The sequence below is a fragment of the Cololabis saira genome, chromosome 14 (assembly GCF_033807715.1).
Source record: "Cololabis saira isolate AMF1-May2022 chromosome 14, fColSai1.1, whole genome shotgun sequence".
NCBI classification, from domain to species: domain Eukaryota; kingdom Metazoa; phylum Chordata; class Actinopteri; order Beloniformes; family Belonidae; genus Cololabis; species Cololabis saira.
The window spans coordinates 27,808,190-27,825,530 of record NC_084600.1 but is presented as its reverse complement, the minus strand read 5'-3'; the positions used below and the strand labels follow the sequence as shown (position 1 = coordinate 27,825,530).

Sequence of the window (17,341 nt, the reverse complement as noted above, 5' to 3'; positions counted from 1 at the left end):
CTATCATTGTTATCATCTGTAAAGTCAGTTTCTAACCTTTTATGAGGCCCTCAAAGAAATGATGAGTTCAGTGATTGTGTCTTTTTGACAGTGACGCTAGGTTATTCTTTTGACAGTCCAACTTTCAGTGTAGTCCTTTAGCATTTAGGCAGCCAAAGGTTGCCTTGCTTGTGCCAGATCCTGGTTAATCACTGTAGACCTTCATTTTAAATGCTCCTTATAAAACGACCGAAAGCGGATCCAGGTGTGGAGGTGCCAAATGGAAGGTTTCTGGGCCAAAACCCTGCTTAAAATTAAACTCTCTTCACTTCTCCAACATTAGCAATTGTCCTTCAGTAAGATGGAATATTATCCATTCAGGCAATATGACGTCTCTAGTGATAATCTGCCAAGACAGTATTGGCAGATTACCGGGCGCCATGGGTGGAGTAAAAGCTCCCCACCACTGTAGTGCATTAGGGCAGATACAAGAAAGAACACTGATTCAAGTGGGAATATAGGAAGAGTAAAACATTGATGAGTCATTGGATGCTGATGGTGCCACCGGGGGGAGGTACAATTGAAGCATTTACAGTTATTAGATTAGTGGTTCTGGATGGCTGCCATGTTTACCATGCATTAACTGAATTGTGTCTTTGTCCAAATTCCTCCCACAGAGATTTTACCACGTACCCACAATACATTATTTTACCCAGCATTAATTTATCATTAATTCCATTACGCTAAAAGGAAGAGTGTTGACGAGCACGGCCAGATCAGACCACCGCAAGTCAAGCAGTTCCAGTCAAACTGTGCGTGAGCCTCACAAACAACAGTAAAGAGAGCACTGTCTTGATCTCTGTGAACAGGCTATGACATGGAGCTTTGTGAATACCAGCTGAGAAGAACATCCACTCAAGACTCGGAGTGCATCATTAAAATCAGAGGTTAGTGGTAGTAGAAAGATGCAACTTCTCCAGACCACTGGCTCCTCTGACACAGTCGCCCGCTGGGCAGGGCAACCCTTCATGCTGTGCAGAGCCATGCCTGTCACAACAGACTGGCTCGGCAAATCTCTAGACATCATGAAAAAATAGGAAAACAGTGGGTAATGCGTAGAGATAGCAATAAAAGCACAGCAATATCTTTCTGTGACAACATGAAAGGGAGGGGCAAGTAAATGGAAGCTGCCTGCAGTGGAAACAACTTATCTAATTCCTGTGTTTTAACCCCCAACAGTTTTGAAGATAACCACATAAGGTTGTACGTTGTGCAGAAGGGCTACTTTGTGCAGGTAGGAAATGATCTAATGTGGCGAAAAGGGGGTCATAAATTTAATTCAGAGTGGGAAATATCATCGGCCCTCGCTGCAGAGACTGCACTACCCGTTTATCTACCTTTACATATTGTCCATGTGTGGTTGTCAACATTATTGCATTTCCTTTTACATAATGCTATCCAAAACCTGTCAGATAAAAAGTATCAGTGATTCCTGTCACTGATTTATTTCCTAGAAAACAAAAAATGAAGTCATCCGACACCCATTTCAGCTGCATTAGCGAGAGAGCCCTCTGCCAGGCTCAGTAACTGATTACAGCACATTTAGCTGCAGCGTCTGCAGCTAAACACTTCTTGATGGATTAATCAGTCTCTTCCAGACATGTGGGGTAATTTGGTCCACTCCTCATGCAGAACTGCAGTTAAGCAGTGGCACTTATGAGTTTTTTAGTGCTCAAGTTAATCTTTAAAGTCATCTGTCCACAGAGAGACGCTCCAGATGTGCTTCAAACACATTTTTACGTTGTTGTTCTATTTGAAAAAAGTTAAGCCAAGTGAAGACTTCAGGTACTCAATCATTTTCTCCAAAAGTAATTGAGGCAATTCTGTTTCATTACGCTCCTTGTCCTATGCCACAAGCATTAATTATTGAAGAACACATATTTAGAGAGTTTCTAACAAGGAAACACATTTTGCTGCCTGTGACATCAGCAAGACAGCTCCTAACGTCTCTATTCACAGCAGTTGGTTTCAGTGAGCTTTATTTCCTTCTGCCTCCCTCTGCTGAGGACCCCGCCTCTTTTGAGAAGTGCCCTACAGCTTGGTGCAGAGTGATGAGATGCTGGGCGGAGATGAAGACTAGGAACTTGAATAATTCTACCTGATCTGATCTGTGATGTCAAACGGCTCACTGAAAGACACAAAGGCAGAGAGTTGTACTCTTTCTTCACTCACAGAGACCCTAATATACTGTACGGTCTCGTGCACAGATATGTTCTCTATTTCCTTTAAAGTCTGGCATGTTTTAAGTGTTCCTCTGCGCATACGTGAGTTACCCTTGAATACTGACATCACGTTACTCTGTAACGGATGGCTCTCATCAGCTTGAAATTATATTTACATGGTGTCAAAACTCTTATCTGTGATGAGTGTGAGTGGACGGACTATTGGTTTCTGTAACCTGAAGGAATGAATATGAAAAACTACGGAGCGCATGCAGTTACTGTATGTTACTGTACGTCAAAACTTAGGACTCTCAGTTTCTGACAGTTGTCCTGGTTTGCATGCAAAATTTGGAGACTTTTGGGGAACCATCAAATATGGACCAATCAGATGAAGGGGGGGCACGCTTTTTGGCATCTAGCGTCGCCATGGTAACACTTTTGAAAGAGAAAAGTAATGCGCGTAGTCGCAGGATGGAGACGCATATTTTGATGTATAACACACCTGGGTGCACGTTACGGTTCGGGCCGTATTAATTGCCGAAGGAATGGCATAAATTGCGCCAAAATGACACGATTAATTCAAAATGGCCGACTTCCGGTTCGGTTTCAGCCATGGCGCCAAGAAACTTTTCTTTAAGTTGCGCCATGATACAGGTGTGTACCGATTTTCGTGCATGTACGTCAAACCGTATTGTGGGGCTTGAGGTACAAAGTTTTCTAGGGGGTGCTGTTGAGCCATTTTGCCACGCCCATTAATGCAAACCATTAAATATCAAATTTTTCTCCAGGCCTGGCTTGTGTGCAAAATTTGGTGACTTTTGGGGCACGTTTAGGGGGGCAAAAAGGCCCTCATTTCGTTGGAAAAATAAAAATAACGAGGAAAAAAAAATTCCTACAGATACAATAGGGCCTCCGCACTGTCAGTGCTCGGACCCTAATAAAAACTGTGAATAATAAATGAACCATAACCTTTCATAACTGGTCAGAAACAGAAACGTGGATGAGTTCAGACTGCTGTGAAACCAGCGAAAGCGTCTCCTAGCCAAAGCTGATTTAACTGATCAGTGCTTGAATTCATGTCAAACGCGGCAACCCACTCGATCAGCTGCTGCTTCAGCTGCTCATTAACATCCACAGAGACCACCAACGTTGAGATGCACTGATGGGTCATTTCAGTCAATTATTCTCCCATCAATTACTCTTCCACATATTTGATCCTTCAGTTTGCCTCTCAGATATTGGAGGGGGAGAAGGATCCTCCGGCTGTATGGAAAACCCTACCTGTCTTCATGTCTCTCACTGTTACAAGAACTTTTTATTTACGCGTGAACTTGCTAAGACCGCAAACACCGAACCACAAAAATAACTGTGGCTGCAAAGAGAATCTCTGTTCCTTGAGGAACATAATATTTCACCACAGCGATGCAACCAAACACATTTTTTGGAAGACTGAACACAAACCTGTCCAAATGTGGAGAATGAAATGTGTTTGGGTAAGAGAACAAACACATTTGGTGATGGAGAGATTTAAAAGCACTTTCGATTAAAGCTCAAGGAAACAAATTTGCAAAGATAAACCAGTTGATGTAAGCTTGTGCATTAAAATGAAAAATAGCCTTTGAGGACTGCTGGTTTGATTACCTTGCAGACTGAGGAAATGTACAGCACCGCGCTTTTGTTATTTTTATCTTCCTGGCTCTTTCTTTAAATTATTCTGAAAATATTCAAATGTACACTGGGAAGTGGAAGAGTACACGATCCTTTATTCCCTCTGTGTTTGATGAGCCATCTGTTCAACAAGAGGACTTCTGGCTAACTGAGATGGGCAGATCTACAGGCTACTATATTTAGAGAGTCCCGTCAAAGAGTAGATGTTAAAGCACATGGATGCATGGATAGTTAATACTGCATACATGCATATCAGTGACATTCATATGAGCGCCGAAATCCAAGGTTTTACGGGAGCATCATGATGCCTCTAATCGTGCTTTTACACTAGTACCTACTCGGCTCGACTCAACTCGGCCAAGTTTGTGTTGGAGTGAAGCTGCTGTGACGTATTTGATTGTGTGATCAGGTAAAAAATGAGAGTGAGAGAAGCTTCAAGCGGCAACGCTTTTTTTTTTGTTTGTTTGTTTGTCTCGGCGCTGCTGAAAAGTCAGCTGGGAGCCGCTATGAAGTGACACAGACTTTTGCGCTGCCATTGCCTGTTTAATAAAATGAACAAGAAGCTGCGAGTCGCTCTTTCGCTGATTTCCGCCTCCTGACTCAGACGTCTGGCCAACCCCCTGACCAATCGGTGGTGTGTAGTGTGATGACGTCAGATACAATACTCACCGACTCAGCCCGCTCAGGACCTTGGCAGAATAGTTACAGAAAAAGTATCTACTCGGCACGCCTCGACCCCTAGTGGAAAAGTGCAAAACCGAGGCAAGGCGAATCGAGTCGGGCTGAGTAGGTAATAGTGGAAAAGCGCCATAAATGTTCATCTTATTTTCCAAATGTATCTTTTTGGCATTGCAGCCTCAGCTGACTGCTGCTCCTACTGCGTCTACTTCTAAACCAACTTCAGGCGTCAGACCGGCTTCTGCTTTGCTCCACAGCCCACATCCGAAACCCACCTGGATCGCCAGGAGAACCTTTGCCAGGCTAAAGCGCCACTGCTGGGTAGAGCTAGCATGAGAGTTATATTTCTTTTCTTCTGTGGGATTGGATACCAAAGATCCACCTTTAAGCTTGAGTTATGGTTCTGCGTCAAAACGACGCCGTACCTATGGCGTGTGGTACGCGTCGACGCGTACCACACGCCGTCGCTGACGCCGTCGCGGACGCCGTCACTGACGCCGTCACTGACGCCGTCACTGACGCCGTCACTGACGTGCACCTCCCGGAAATTTTAAATACGCGTCGAGGCAACGCAGACCACACGCAGACGGAGAGGGCTGTGATTGGTTCGCTTGGTAGCAACGCATTTCAGGTTTCCGGTTTGAAGCAGTCGTGAACTTTCAGCGCTCTTTTCTTCGTGGATGTGTGATTTTTTTTGTTTTGTTTTTTTGCACAATAGTTGTCCTTATCTCTTTGATTCACTGTGACTGGAAAAAGTCGGATAAACCATTCAGGAAAAGATTGCGAATTAGCGGTCACGGGGGGTACTGCACCGCGGCGAAATGGAGTGACGGAGAAGTCCGAAGGGTTCGCAACGGCGTCACGGTGACGGCGTGTGCTCTGCGTTGGTTTGACGCAGAATCATAATTGGCCTTTACTCAACGATCCACATTCCTTTACTATGAAATGTGGATCATGTGATGTTCATGCAGATGTTTTTGCAGATGTTCAGACCAGTCACACTGGTGTCCCATTCACCACCAGTTGAAGTCAAACCCTTGACATGGTTTGCCGTAATAACATAAGTAACACTCAGAGGCCGTACTGATTAGGGTGGAAAAAGATTGTAGATGCAGATAAAGTTCATGTTAACCCTTAACACGCTGTTTAGCCCCCAAAAGCAACAACTTCAAAAGGAATCTTTCCAGCAGCTAAACAAGAATGACGTCACCATCCTTACTCAGCATGTCTAATTGAGGTCAGAAAGGAGCTTGGTTACTTTACTGATAGCGAAGCACTGGGGAAAACTTGCATAAGTATCTGCACTTTGCCAGGCGCAGGAAGCTGACACATGCAACTTTCTTTAAGCATAAGAAACTAAGTCCAACTCAAAACAGCTCATTTCATTAAACTCTTGGCACATACAGTATTTCCCCTTTTTGCAATTTGTTTCAAAGGACTTTGAGAGGAGATCTAAACGCTCTGAGGCTCACAATACAAGAACTGTCAGCTCCTGATTCCTGACCTTAAATAACTCACACATCTGAGAAAACGGGAGGAGTTAGCAGAGACTGTGCAGGTTAACGTGCCCTTGTGATGTTTAGTCACTGCAGAAGTGGCAGCACATCGTGCATGCCGCCTTCTTCTTCATCAGAGGCGAGAGCTGATAAACAGCACTTCTGCATGTCACCCGATGTGTCCTGACAAGACAGCCCGTAGCTGAGGCACTGCTGCTCAAGTCATATGATCTGAACACGCACACGATCAACGGCAAGAGGTACTGACATCTCCCATCAACGCGCAACAAAAAGACAAGCCAGCTCCGACAACGGCAATGACAAACAGGACGGGGAGTACAGGGAGCTGGCAGAGCTGGCAGAGCTGGCGGGACGGAGAAACTCAGGTCGGGGAATTGCTGCGTTCCCGGAGAGGTGCATGCAACCATCTAGCTGCTGGGGATGAAGCCACTACTGCTGAATGTGGGTCACTCTCCCTGGTTTCTTCACTCCCTTCTCTCCTCAGGCCTTTATGTGTGGAGTCATGGCATCTGAACACTACATGTTGTACCAAGACCTCCGTGATACGACACCGCTGGCAGGAGCTGAGTATGCACATTCACGATAATGAGAACATAGTCCATGATTGTCCACTGCAACAAATACTTCTTAACCTTCACAAAAATGTGAGTAAACAAAATATAAATCTTGTCATTAAATTTATATGAATGCTGCAAGCTGCTTTTTTGAAGACTTGAGCGTGGGCCTATTCGTATACTTTGATGAAGTCATCATTGAAAAGAAAAAAACTGGAAATAAATAATAAAGCGCTCCATCAGCCAGGGCCCTTTGGCAACCCGAAGTGGAAATAATCATCATTGGCAACAGTAATAGATTTTTGGAATAAAAATAATACCCTTGAGTGTTCCCAGATGGCACAATTAACAGATGCAGGGATTAAAGCCCATGTTGTGCCACATGGTGTAACACCACACATGCTTTACCCAGGAAGTTTTTAATGATCTGTCAGAACGTGAAGCAGCACAAGCTGCAGTTCTTTGTCCCTTAAAAAATGCACTGGTGCCACAAAGTCACCGTCAACCTGCATTTTCTTGAACATAACAGACTATACAGCAGAGGGAAAACAGGTGAAATGGCCAATGATTTCTCTTTTTGAGGACATCATTTGGCTCGGTGACCACGTCAGGGACTGGTAACCTGGTTCCAGGGACAGGTGTACCCCGTTCTTAATGGTCGGGTTGGGCTCCAGACCCCCATGATCACAAACCTTACATTTATTCCTTCTCTTTCATACACAGCAGGTAACGTTTAATCAAATGCGTTTATTGTATTCTTTATTTCATCTTTATGCGGTAGTTTCTGGCCCAGAAATCCAAAAACACAGTGCACATGTGAGCGATGGAGCTCTGTAAAGCTGAAGAGTTTCTCTGCCACCAAGGTAAGAGACAGAAAAGCGTGCTTTGCTGGGTATAGGTGCACCGACGCACCTCGTCTGCAGCCCAGTATTGATTCTATGGGTCTCTAACACACTAATGAAAGTATGGAGCAGCAGGTTAAGCCAATGTTTCAACCGAAAAGCTCGTTCTGGGTTGAGACGTCCAGTCTGCAAAGGTCATATTGCGTGATTTACAGCATTTTCTGTCCTCAACACAGCATTCAGTGGCCTTCAGGAGGAAGGAAATCATCATCCAGGGCAGGATGGAAACATTTGATTGTAAAATAAAGGTGATAATTCAAAACAAATATTTGCATTGACCTTTCCCTAAGGAAATAGGACCATGGCGACGCATCATTTGGATCTCTGACAGAGTAACGGCAGTGAACAAGTGCAGATAGCACGTGTCAGGATTAGCCCTCTCTGCTTGCATGCCAACATCGGTGAAGACAAGGCTTCAAAGTTGGACAACAAAGGAGGAGGGAATATGGAAGGAATGAAGGACTGGCTAAGAAGGCAGACAGGAGGAAGAAAAGACCCTGATTGACCTTTGAAGACTCCCATCCAGTTTTAATCGACTTCCCTGCTGCCTGGGGACAGTTGGCCTCCGAAACCAAACACTTCCCACCCTATTGAAGGGAATCACACAGAAGGCACCAACTGGGTTTTTTTCTTCCTTTTCTACCTCCTTTCTGTTTCAGTCACTCCTCATTTCCATCCCTGCAAGGCTCGGTGGGCAGCCTGCAGTGGTATACAGATGCTTACATGGTCAGCTAAATCTTTCAGCAGCCGGGGATAGAGCAGCCCTCCCTGTTTTTGAAGTCACGTTCCAGACTTGTCACACCAGATCCCAGCTGACAGATTCCCAGAGCAATTAAACTTCTGTAGATCCCAGATTACGGCACACTTCACTGATAGTCTGGAAAAGGCGGCCATAATTTCTGAAAACGTTGTGTCTCACACATGATAATACATTCTACATATTTTGAATGTTACAGTCATCCTCTGGATTTCTAAGAACTGGCATTATATATAAAAGTGTTATCTTTGCCCAGCTATGTGCAGACCTTTGATTATGTCTGAAAGATAATTCTGAGGTGGAAGCTCGCCTCAGGACCCTGCTGACTTCATTTCAAACTTGCTAACTTTACTGAGTTCATCACAAATCCTCCAACAGGTTCCAAAAATTACATCAACTAGTGAGAAACTGGCTTTTCAAAAGCTATTTGTATGAAGCTAAATTTACTGAAAGTACCTTAGAGCCACGTTTGTTACACGAAGTGTGGAAAGGAATTTCCAACAACTGAAGCTCTGAGACGTAGGCTATTTAAAAGCGGTAAAAACGTGATTATTTAAAGTTTCTGAAGCTGCAGGTTTTGGACCGGCCTGAACTCTCCCCATGGACCCAGACCCTCCTCTTCTTTTCTGCAGTTGTTTTCATCTCATCATGTGTAGACAGATACAGCATGCATGCAACTGTGCAACTTAAAAAACTGGTAAATACCCGCTGACCACTTCCTGGAAAGCGTTTTGGTTTCCTAGCAAATGGCGCTCTGTATGCCTGTGGTTTGGATGTGTGCGCCCAGTTACCTCTGAATTGAACCAATCCACATCGTAATCTTTTGTTCCGGATAATTGAAGAGTGTGGCACTCTTCCTGGGGAGCTCAACAATCATCCCTGCACTCTCACCCGTGGTGTAATGCAATGCCCACCAAAACCGAAACCGTTATTTCAAAACTTGTCAACAAACACACTGCCTAGAGCATGCTGGGAAACTTCACCCAACAACTTCCAATGTGATACAATATCAAAGCCCACACAAGAGACTATATGTTTAAAATATCATCTTCAGTTTCATTTGCAGTTTGCTTACTTTTGGGAAGGTTTCATCTCACGTCCCTGCCGTTGATCAGAACCATCCAAGGTGCACATCATGGCCGAGGCCACTGAGAGACTCAGGAAAGGAGCGACGGCAGAGAAGATGAGAGACTTAAGGCTCAGTTATGCTTCTGCGTCAAAATGGCGCTGCGCCTACGGCGTGTGGTTTGGATCAACGCAGAGGACACGCCGTCACCTGCGCCGTCTCTGACGTGCACCTCCTGAAAATTGTAACTACGCGTCGAGGAGACGCCGACCACACGCAGACCGAGAGGGCTGTAATTGGTTCGTTTGAAAGCGAAGCATTTCCGGTTTCCGGTTTGAATCAGTAGTGAACTTCCAGGGCTCTTTTCTTCGTTTATGTGTGATTTTTTTTGTTTTTGTTTTTTGCACAATAGTTGGCCTTATTTCTTTGATTTACTGTGACCGGAAAAAGTCGGATAAACCATTTAGAAAAAGATCGCTAACTAGTGGCCGCGGGGGGTACTGCACCGCGACCAAATGGAGAGACGGAAGGGTTCAGCACGGCGTCACGGCTGCGGCGTGTGCTCTGCGTTGGTGTGACGCAGAACCATAACTGAGCCTTTACCGAGCGAAAGATCAAGCAGGAGTACATTTTGGAAAGCATTGTAAAGGTAACGTAGCCTTTGCACCTATATGGAGGCTGACTGATATTCCTTAACCTTCTAATCTCGGAGGTCTACAACTGGTGAAAGTGGTTTCTCAAAAAAAAAAAGATGATGCTTTCCTACCACTGAAGTTGGCGTCAAACTGCGTTGCTTTTATGAAACCACAGAAATGTAAACAGCGTGCGTATTCCATGAGGTGGACTTCTTCATGCGATGTTTGGACCAGTGACGCATGGCGGCAGAAGGACGAGACATTAAAAGACATCAGAGTGATTATAAAATGAAAATGCTTCCTGAAATGCATCAACAATGACCTCAGGTTTTATTTAAAACTACAAAACCATCAGACCAAAGTCGAGTGGGTTGGCACCTGATTTAAACAGAAGATGAACACATATTTACCATCTTTTATATTTGCCATCTCACACTCATAATGGATCGTTTCTGCAGGGAGACTTCATCTTTGAGAAAATGTGGCCTAATTAATAATCTGCAAATCTCTACCTCAAGGTCTGCAAGAGATTCCAGTGATCACATTTACAGTGTGTTTCATCATTGCTCCTCAGCGGGCTGATAACGAGGGCCCGCCGTTTCCTTTCCTCTCGACACTTTAACTTCTACAAGCTTTGTCTATCATTTACTCTCTAACCTCAGATGGGGTGCTTTCAAGCGAGACTGGAGAGCTGAGCCGAGTCTCCTCTGCACCATTTTCACGGGCAAATAATCAAACTTAGAAATTTACCACTGACAAATGTTATTTACTGTAACTGCCGCTGCAGTCCCTCAGAGACATAGGTCCAATGTCAGAGAGGAGGAGAATGAGCATTACGCACTCAGAAAATGGAAAAAGTTCTCAACTGGAAATACAAGAAATGACAAAAAATGTCTGAGCTGAGTTCATGAAGAGCTCTGCCAAGAAAATATAGAAGTTCAGAAGAAATTCATAACCGCTAATGGATTCCTATTCGGGAGAGATGCTACGGACGCTAGGAGCTATTACGTCATTTCCCCCTATATCCTCAAAGCCTTTCCAAAACCTATATTTATTTTATGCATTTTAATAAATTGTTACCTGGCAGGACTGGTAACTCTCCAAAAGAGTCATTAAAGAAGCTTTAAGTGGTCATTTAAAAAAATGACATTGTGACAATCTGGTCACGACAAACCGCCCACATCACGTCCACATCACGTCCACATCACGCCCACATCACGTCCACATCACGTCCACATCACGCCCATATCACGTCCACATCCCGCCCACATCACGCCCACATCACGTCCACATCACACCCACATCACGTCCACATCACGTCCACATCACGCCCACCTCTTACTGGATGTGAAGAGAAAATAGTTCCTGGAACCATCTTTGCACGGTTAAAACAGTGAGAATAGTACATTTACAACAGTTAAATCTGCAGTCATGAGATGAGCGACACCTCTTATCCAGCGTTGAATTCGCAACATATAAATGTGTTAGTGATTATAAATAATATTACTTTCTACAGACATGAAACCACACTGTGAACTATAAAAAATCATTTCATTATGTGATCTCCAACCACCACTTGACCTTTAAACACAGACCACACTGAGCTGAAGTTCACTGCAAACTATCCAAACAAGAAAGTGCTATTTCTGCACACGAGCCAGCATTTCATGCACTTTAACCTCATCTCTTCCTCGTTATCTTACCTGACTTGAACTTGCGCAGGCACGTCCCGACTCGGGGAGGGGGAAATTAATGAGAAGGATGAAATACGTGATTATGTGCTGTATCTCTATAATCCCGGTATGAGCATAAATGATGATGCAAGTCGTGTGCTTGGAGCCTCAAACAGAGAATATCGCAGGGGTTGCTTAGCTCGGGGCGCACACACATCTTAACCTTCTTTCTTTTGCTATCACGAAGAGCTGTGATTAACATTTATGATATGTAAAGACCTTTAATTACGTGGCTGTGGATGATGTCTGGATATTAGGTCTGTGATGGGAAAGCCAGGGCTGTGGTTCCTGCTCTGTTGATGGAAGGCTGTTGGGGCATGTTTTACCATCGGCCAACCTGATATGAACTTCACCAAATGCATCATTCATGTTTTGTTGCTTTATTCATATGAAGTTTTACTGCTTTAAGCCCAAACCTTGGATAAATTGCAGGCAATTATTTACGAGTATAATTATAAAGACAGCACTTTGAGAGGATAAAAACTCCTCATGCTGTCTAATCATCAATAATTCCTTGATACGTGATTCCATGTAAACAGGAGAAATTACTTAATGAACCTCTGTTGTGCATCTTTCAAAGAATTCTCATACAGAAACATTAAATTAGACATCAAGGGTCTTAGAGGCAATTGAAGCGCTGGCGTGCATTTCAAAGAAGACTTACTTGAGAGTGAATTGTTCGACAGTGGAGTTGGGCATCAAGTAGAGAAGGATCCTCAGGGTCTCTCCGGGTTTCAGGGGCTTCTCAGGCAGCCTGAGGAACATGTTCTTGTCTAATTGCTTATCCACCAGCGGCTGCTCCTGACTTGCCTGATAGAGGCTGATACTCCCGATGCGCAGCAGAGGGTGCTGTGACAGAGGTTCTCCCCTCGACATGCCGCCGCCTCGATGACCTGCACCGTCGCTGCACTCCCCTTCCGCGTTGGGCTCGTGCAGCGTGTAGTAGAGCTCAGCCTGCAAGGTCTCGCTGGTCAGCCCATCCAGGAGCCCATCACCAGTGCCTTTCCTCCTGCCCAGAGGGGCCACGTTGGTGTTGAACCAGGACGGAGGCAGCTCTAGCTGGGCCAAGCATTGTGCCAGGTTCCCTTTCAGACGGCAGGAGGTTTTTATTTCACGGACGTCTCGAAAGGCATGCAGACGAATGCATGGCAGGTTTTCCTGAGCCTTGAAGTCATCCCAGTCACGTCCAGCGATATAGAACAACACCTGGACCGTGGGGTTGTTGGAGAAGACCCTTGCCTGAACAATGAAGGCCCGAACCTTCCAGCTGACTGTCAACTGGCCTGGGATATCCAGAGGGCTTGCTGGCTGCAGCAGCTCCTTGGACAGGGTCTGGTCCTGGGAAAAGGGCCCAAAGCTGATATTGATGGCTGGCAGGTCTTTTGTTTGGAAAACAACAAAACTCTCAGAGCGCTGCAGCGGGTGTCCAGTGCTGGGGCCGCTCCTGCTGCTGCCTCCAAGCGTCTGTCCTGTGATCTGAGCCTCCCTCAAAAAAAATGCCAGTTGTGCATTGGACATTTTGAAGCTGGCAGGCAGGTACACGCCGGGTGGCGAGGGACTGGCCGTCATCGCTGAGGAGCTGAAGAGGGAATCTGAGCTGGTTGGAGAGATTTTACCTGCAAAAGCTGTGAAAGGAGAAGAGAAAATGATTTAAAATACAGCTTTTCTTTCCATTAAGTTATCCCTGTTCTCAAAAGTTAAAGTCACAGTTTGAGAAGAGAAATGGATCAGTCGATGACACAAGACAATGGATGTGAGATACGCTCTATTCAGTCAGGTGCATGGGGGTGTGGGGATGGAGGGGTGAGGTCAAACCCACTAATCAGATAATAATCTGCAACTGTCACACATTCACACCACACGTTTCTACTAACAAGCTGCACAGCATGATGCGCCAGAACACTTCACATCAGCGCTCGGGTTTGATTAATAGCCCCGAACTTCAGCCATATGCTGCAGGATTTAAAAAGAAACCCCCGACAGTGAAATGGAAGTAGAGCAAAGTCAGAAAACGCAAAGGGAATAAACATACTTATCAAGATGAGCCAGAGTTGAGCACAAACACATAGTTGCCTGTCCCCATGGTCCAAACCACGGATTAAAAGTCCCATATTCCAAGTGGTTTTATCATCGAAATCTCATCCTTTAAAGTTAGAAAAATATAAAGAGTCTTTCTTGAATTCCCCACACTTAAGTGTACTCCAGGAGGTTGTGTTAGTCCCAGGCGCTCCAGAGATCTGTCCTTTGTGATTCTGCCCAGAAGAGAACTCGACTGAATGAATCAAAAAAAGAAAACAGCAACAAGCTCCTGCAGTCCTTCACTTGGTCCCCCTCTCATTGGCCGGTCGCGCTGAGTTTGGGGAACTTGTGCTTCTCTGATGCCCCGTGGCTGAGGTTCTGGTGTGAGAGGTAGCTGGCTCAGCCCCACGCAGCGCCTCCTTCCATCCCAGACTGAGCATGGCTGCAGGACTCTGACGGACAGGCAGAGCCTCCTCCCGGCGGTGGGCTGCGCGAGGACTATAGACAAAGCCTGTGACACCGCCCCATCTCGCCACACCTAGTCTATAATCACTGCTTTAGCTCCTGGAGATAGTCGAGACAGAACCGAGCACACACACACACACACACACTCACGCACACACAGCCTTCAGGAGACTCGACTTACACCCGCACACACAGGCGGAGGCGAAAGAAATGACGCTCCCCAGCTCGATTCATCCTCTCTCTCTGAACATGCTCAGGCAGAGTCTTGTGTGAGTGCATGCCAGTGTGTGTGAGAGAGGGAGAGAGAGAGAGAGAGAGAGAGATAGAGGTGCAGTGGGGGATGGATGTGTTGCTTGAAAGCCTTTAGGCATAAGACAGAGGGGAAAGGGAGTTTGAGGCATACGGGGAAAGGGAGGGATTAGGTAAAGGTTATTGAAGAATTAACCGAGCTGTGCTACCCCCCCACCCCACCCCACCCCCACCCTCTCCCCCCTCCCAACACTTTGGTGTGCTTTACCCCATGAGAATGAGGGGGTTACCGGCACAAGGAGGGGGAGGGGTATCTGGATTGCCACAGTGCCTTACTCACATGTGCCTGGAATTCCCATAATAAAAGAGAGGAATCCACCCGTGTGTGTGTGTGTGTGTGTGTGTGTGTGTGGGCTCCATAAACTGAATGACAAACAGTGGGAGCAACAAAAGATGAAGCGACTGCTGGAGAAACATCCCACACTTACAAATGAGCAGCCGTGGAGGAGGAGAGGGCCGGTCCAACAATAATGATGAGAGAGGCTACTTAGTAAATGTCTGGTGTTTATCGACCCAAAAGCTCTCTGCTGCGCAGGAATGTGTGTGTCCTTGTGTGTGTGTTTGAGCTGAGCTGCTCTCCTCCTGATCAAGTGACAAACATGCAGAGCGGTCCGCCGGCTTCCTTCTTCCCATCTGCATCGTGATCCCTGGTCCAAACCAGATCCGGTGCACCAAACCGCCCCTGTTGCCGTATATTTCCCGAGTCACACAACGACTCAACAGATCCGTGAGACTCTGCTGCTAATCCTCGCCTCAGGAAAGCATACAATATGTGGCTCACATGTCTCGTTGCCAACTTCAGCATCAAAGCGCTGTGTCTTTTAGCCCTCCACTGTTGAAAGGTCTGAAAGAGGAGGTTTCTGTGTTTAAACGGTAGATAGGTATTGAAATAGCATTTTGGCTACTTTGCCCCATCTGTCTTAAGGTGTCTGGAGGTAGTGGTAGCCTTGAGCTCCAACAAACCTTGAATCTTAAGACCTGCTGGGTCTTTTAAAAGTAATTGTGTGATGCCTTTCACTGCTTCCTTTAACTATTGGAGAGGAGGCCTTGAGCGCAGCACTTTAAGTAGTGCATCTCCATGTGCTCGACAAGCTGCTGGCCAAACAGCCCCAAACAACAAGGTTTTCAGCTTGCTGCTGCTTTTAATGGCAGTCTTGTTTTTACAGCTAGCTGCTCCTCTCTGCAGCATCTGTTGACGTGATCACGTGGAACCAGAGGGAACGAAGGATGACTTCCAGTCAGACAGAATCATCAGTTATGTCAAACTGATTCCAGCAGAATAAGAGCCATCTACTCGATGATGCAATGATTCTATGCTCATCTTAATATATTTATTTCTAACCAAGTTCAAAGCAGTTTTTTTTCCCTTTTAGGTGAAACTATCAGTTTCAATCTCATTTGAAGATCTCATCATCTCACTCTCTCGCGCCAGTCGTCTCTTGCAACGTCTCGTATCTCTTTACAGACACGCAAACAACGCAGGAAAGTAGCTCACAAAGCTACAGCAGATACGATGAGACGTCCAAGAGTGCATTCACACCCGGCCCGAACACAACAGACCCCTGGACAGGGAGTGCTTGAGTGTGGTATGGTTGCACATGCACGTGGAGGAGCGCATGTACGCAACACTTGCATGATGAGTCGATGCCACAGTTACTCGTGTGTTGGTTCTTTTTGCTTCAAGAAAACAGACTCTTAATGTAATGTGGAGATGACACGTGCATGTGTAGGAATCATGCTCAAGCTGCAGACTGGAATGTCAGTGCGGGTCAGTGGGGGATGTGAGAGGGAGGATCAATCATGCCTGGGCATGGCACAGACCTACGCACAGACCTACGCAACTAGTGTGAGGGCTCCAAGAACGTGATGCGGGTGAGGACGAGAGCGCCAAACAAGCAACAGAGAAAACAAGAGAAGATCCCCAGACTGTCGGAAAGGCCACAAAACCCTCTGAGGCTCCTTTTTGATGTTTTAACTATGCAGTTTTTATTTTGTGATATTGTAACATGTGTAAAGAGTGTAAACATGAACTACCGACGGGACACGCCATCGTAAAACTTTCTGGAGTTTTAAAACAATTGTGAAAAGCTTCAGAATACAGACAGCCATAGAAATGGCAGGTATGGATAATATTGCTTTTTATTCCTGTTTTAGAGAAAACTCTTTAAAGTTATGGCTTTTAAAAACCAATTTGTTTTTAATGCACACAAAACATTAATCAATGATTGAATGAATGACTTTGACTCTAAAAAAATTGTTTAAAATCAAGTCTTACCAAACCGATTTCAGAAATTGTGTATTTACCAAAGTAAAAATGACTTTTTTTAATTGGTTAATTGGTTAGCTCACGACTCACGGCTGAGTTTCTGTGCATTTCTAAACGTTTACATCCTAAAAACTCGCTGTTCCTCCTTTAACAGTATCGCTGTGACACGCGTTACAAGAATAGATCATTTACAGACTGAGGGGAAACACTGAAATATAGCATCCAGCTGGGAACCTCAACTTGTGCACTGATTATGGAAAAAAAAAGAAAAGGGCATGCACTGTTTTGTAGTTTCTCCCCAGCTGCTGCAGACTTTGATCCCACACTGTCACTGATACGCTCCTGTGAGGCCTGAAGGTCACCTGACTACTTCCCAAGAGGCTCCTAATCTTTTCCAAATGCAATGAAACTGTACAATGACCATACATGAATTAAATGCAATCAAGCAAAACAAATCTTTGTCCCTTGCTCCCAACCCCGGGGGTCGTACGGCAACATTTGAGGAGGTGATAAAAGCCTATGATGCGTCAGGGCATGCTTGCCTCGTTGCAGTCTAATATCATCACTGGGG

At 45.4% G+C, this 17,341-nt stretch overlaps 1 protein-coding gene across 3 annotated transcripts in view; it reads right to left on the bottom strand.

Moving 5' to 3' along the window:
• Positions 1–17,341, bottom strand: part of tmem132e (transmembrane protein 132E) — a 479,435-nt gene that overhangs the window by 124,203 nt on the left and 337,891 nt on the right. Inside the window, exons 1-2 of one of the 3 annotated variants that reach the window (XM_061740291.1) lie at positions 13,744–14,417; positions 12,376–13,336 (exon numbers count right to left, since the gene is read on the bottom strand). In XM_061740291.1, the coding sequence (XP_061596275.1) occupies positions 12,376–13,336; positions 13,744–13,822 (1,040 nt within the window). In that variant the 5' untranslated portion in view covers positions 13,823–14,417. Of the gene's footprint in view, positions 1–9,352; positions 9,467–12,375; positions 13,337–13,743; positions 14,418–17,341 lie in introns of those variants that run through there. The other 2 variants (XM_061740292.1, XM_061740293.1) reach the window with 2 other exon arrangements.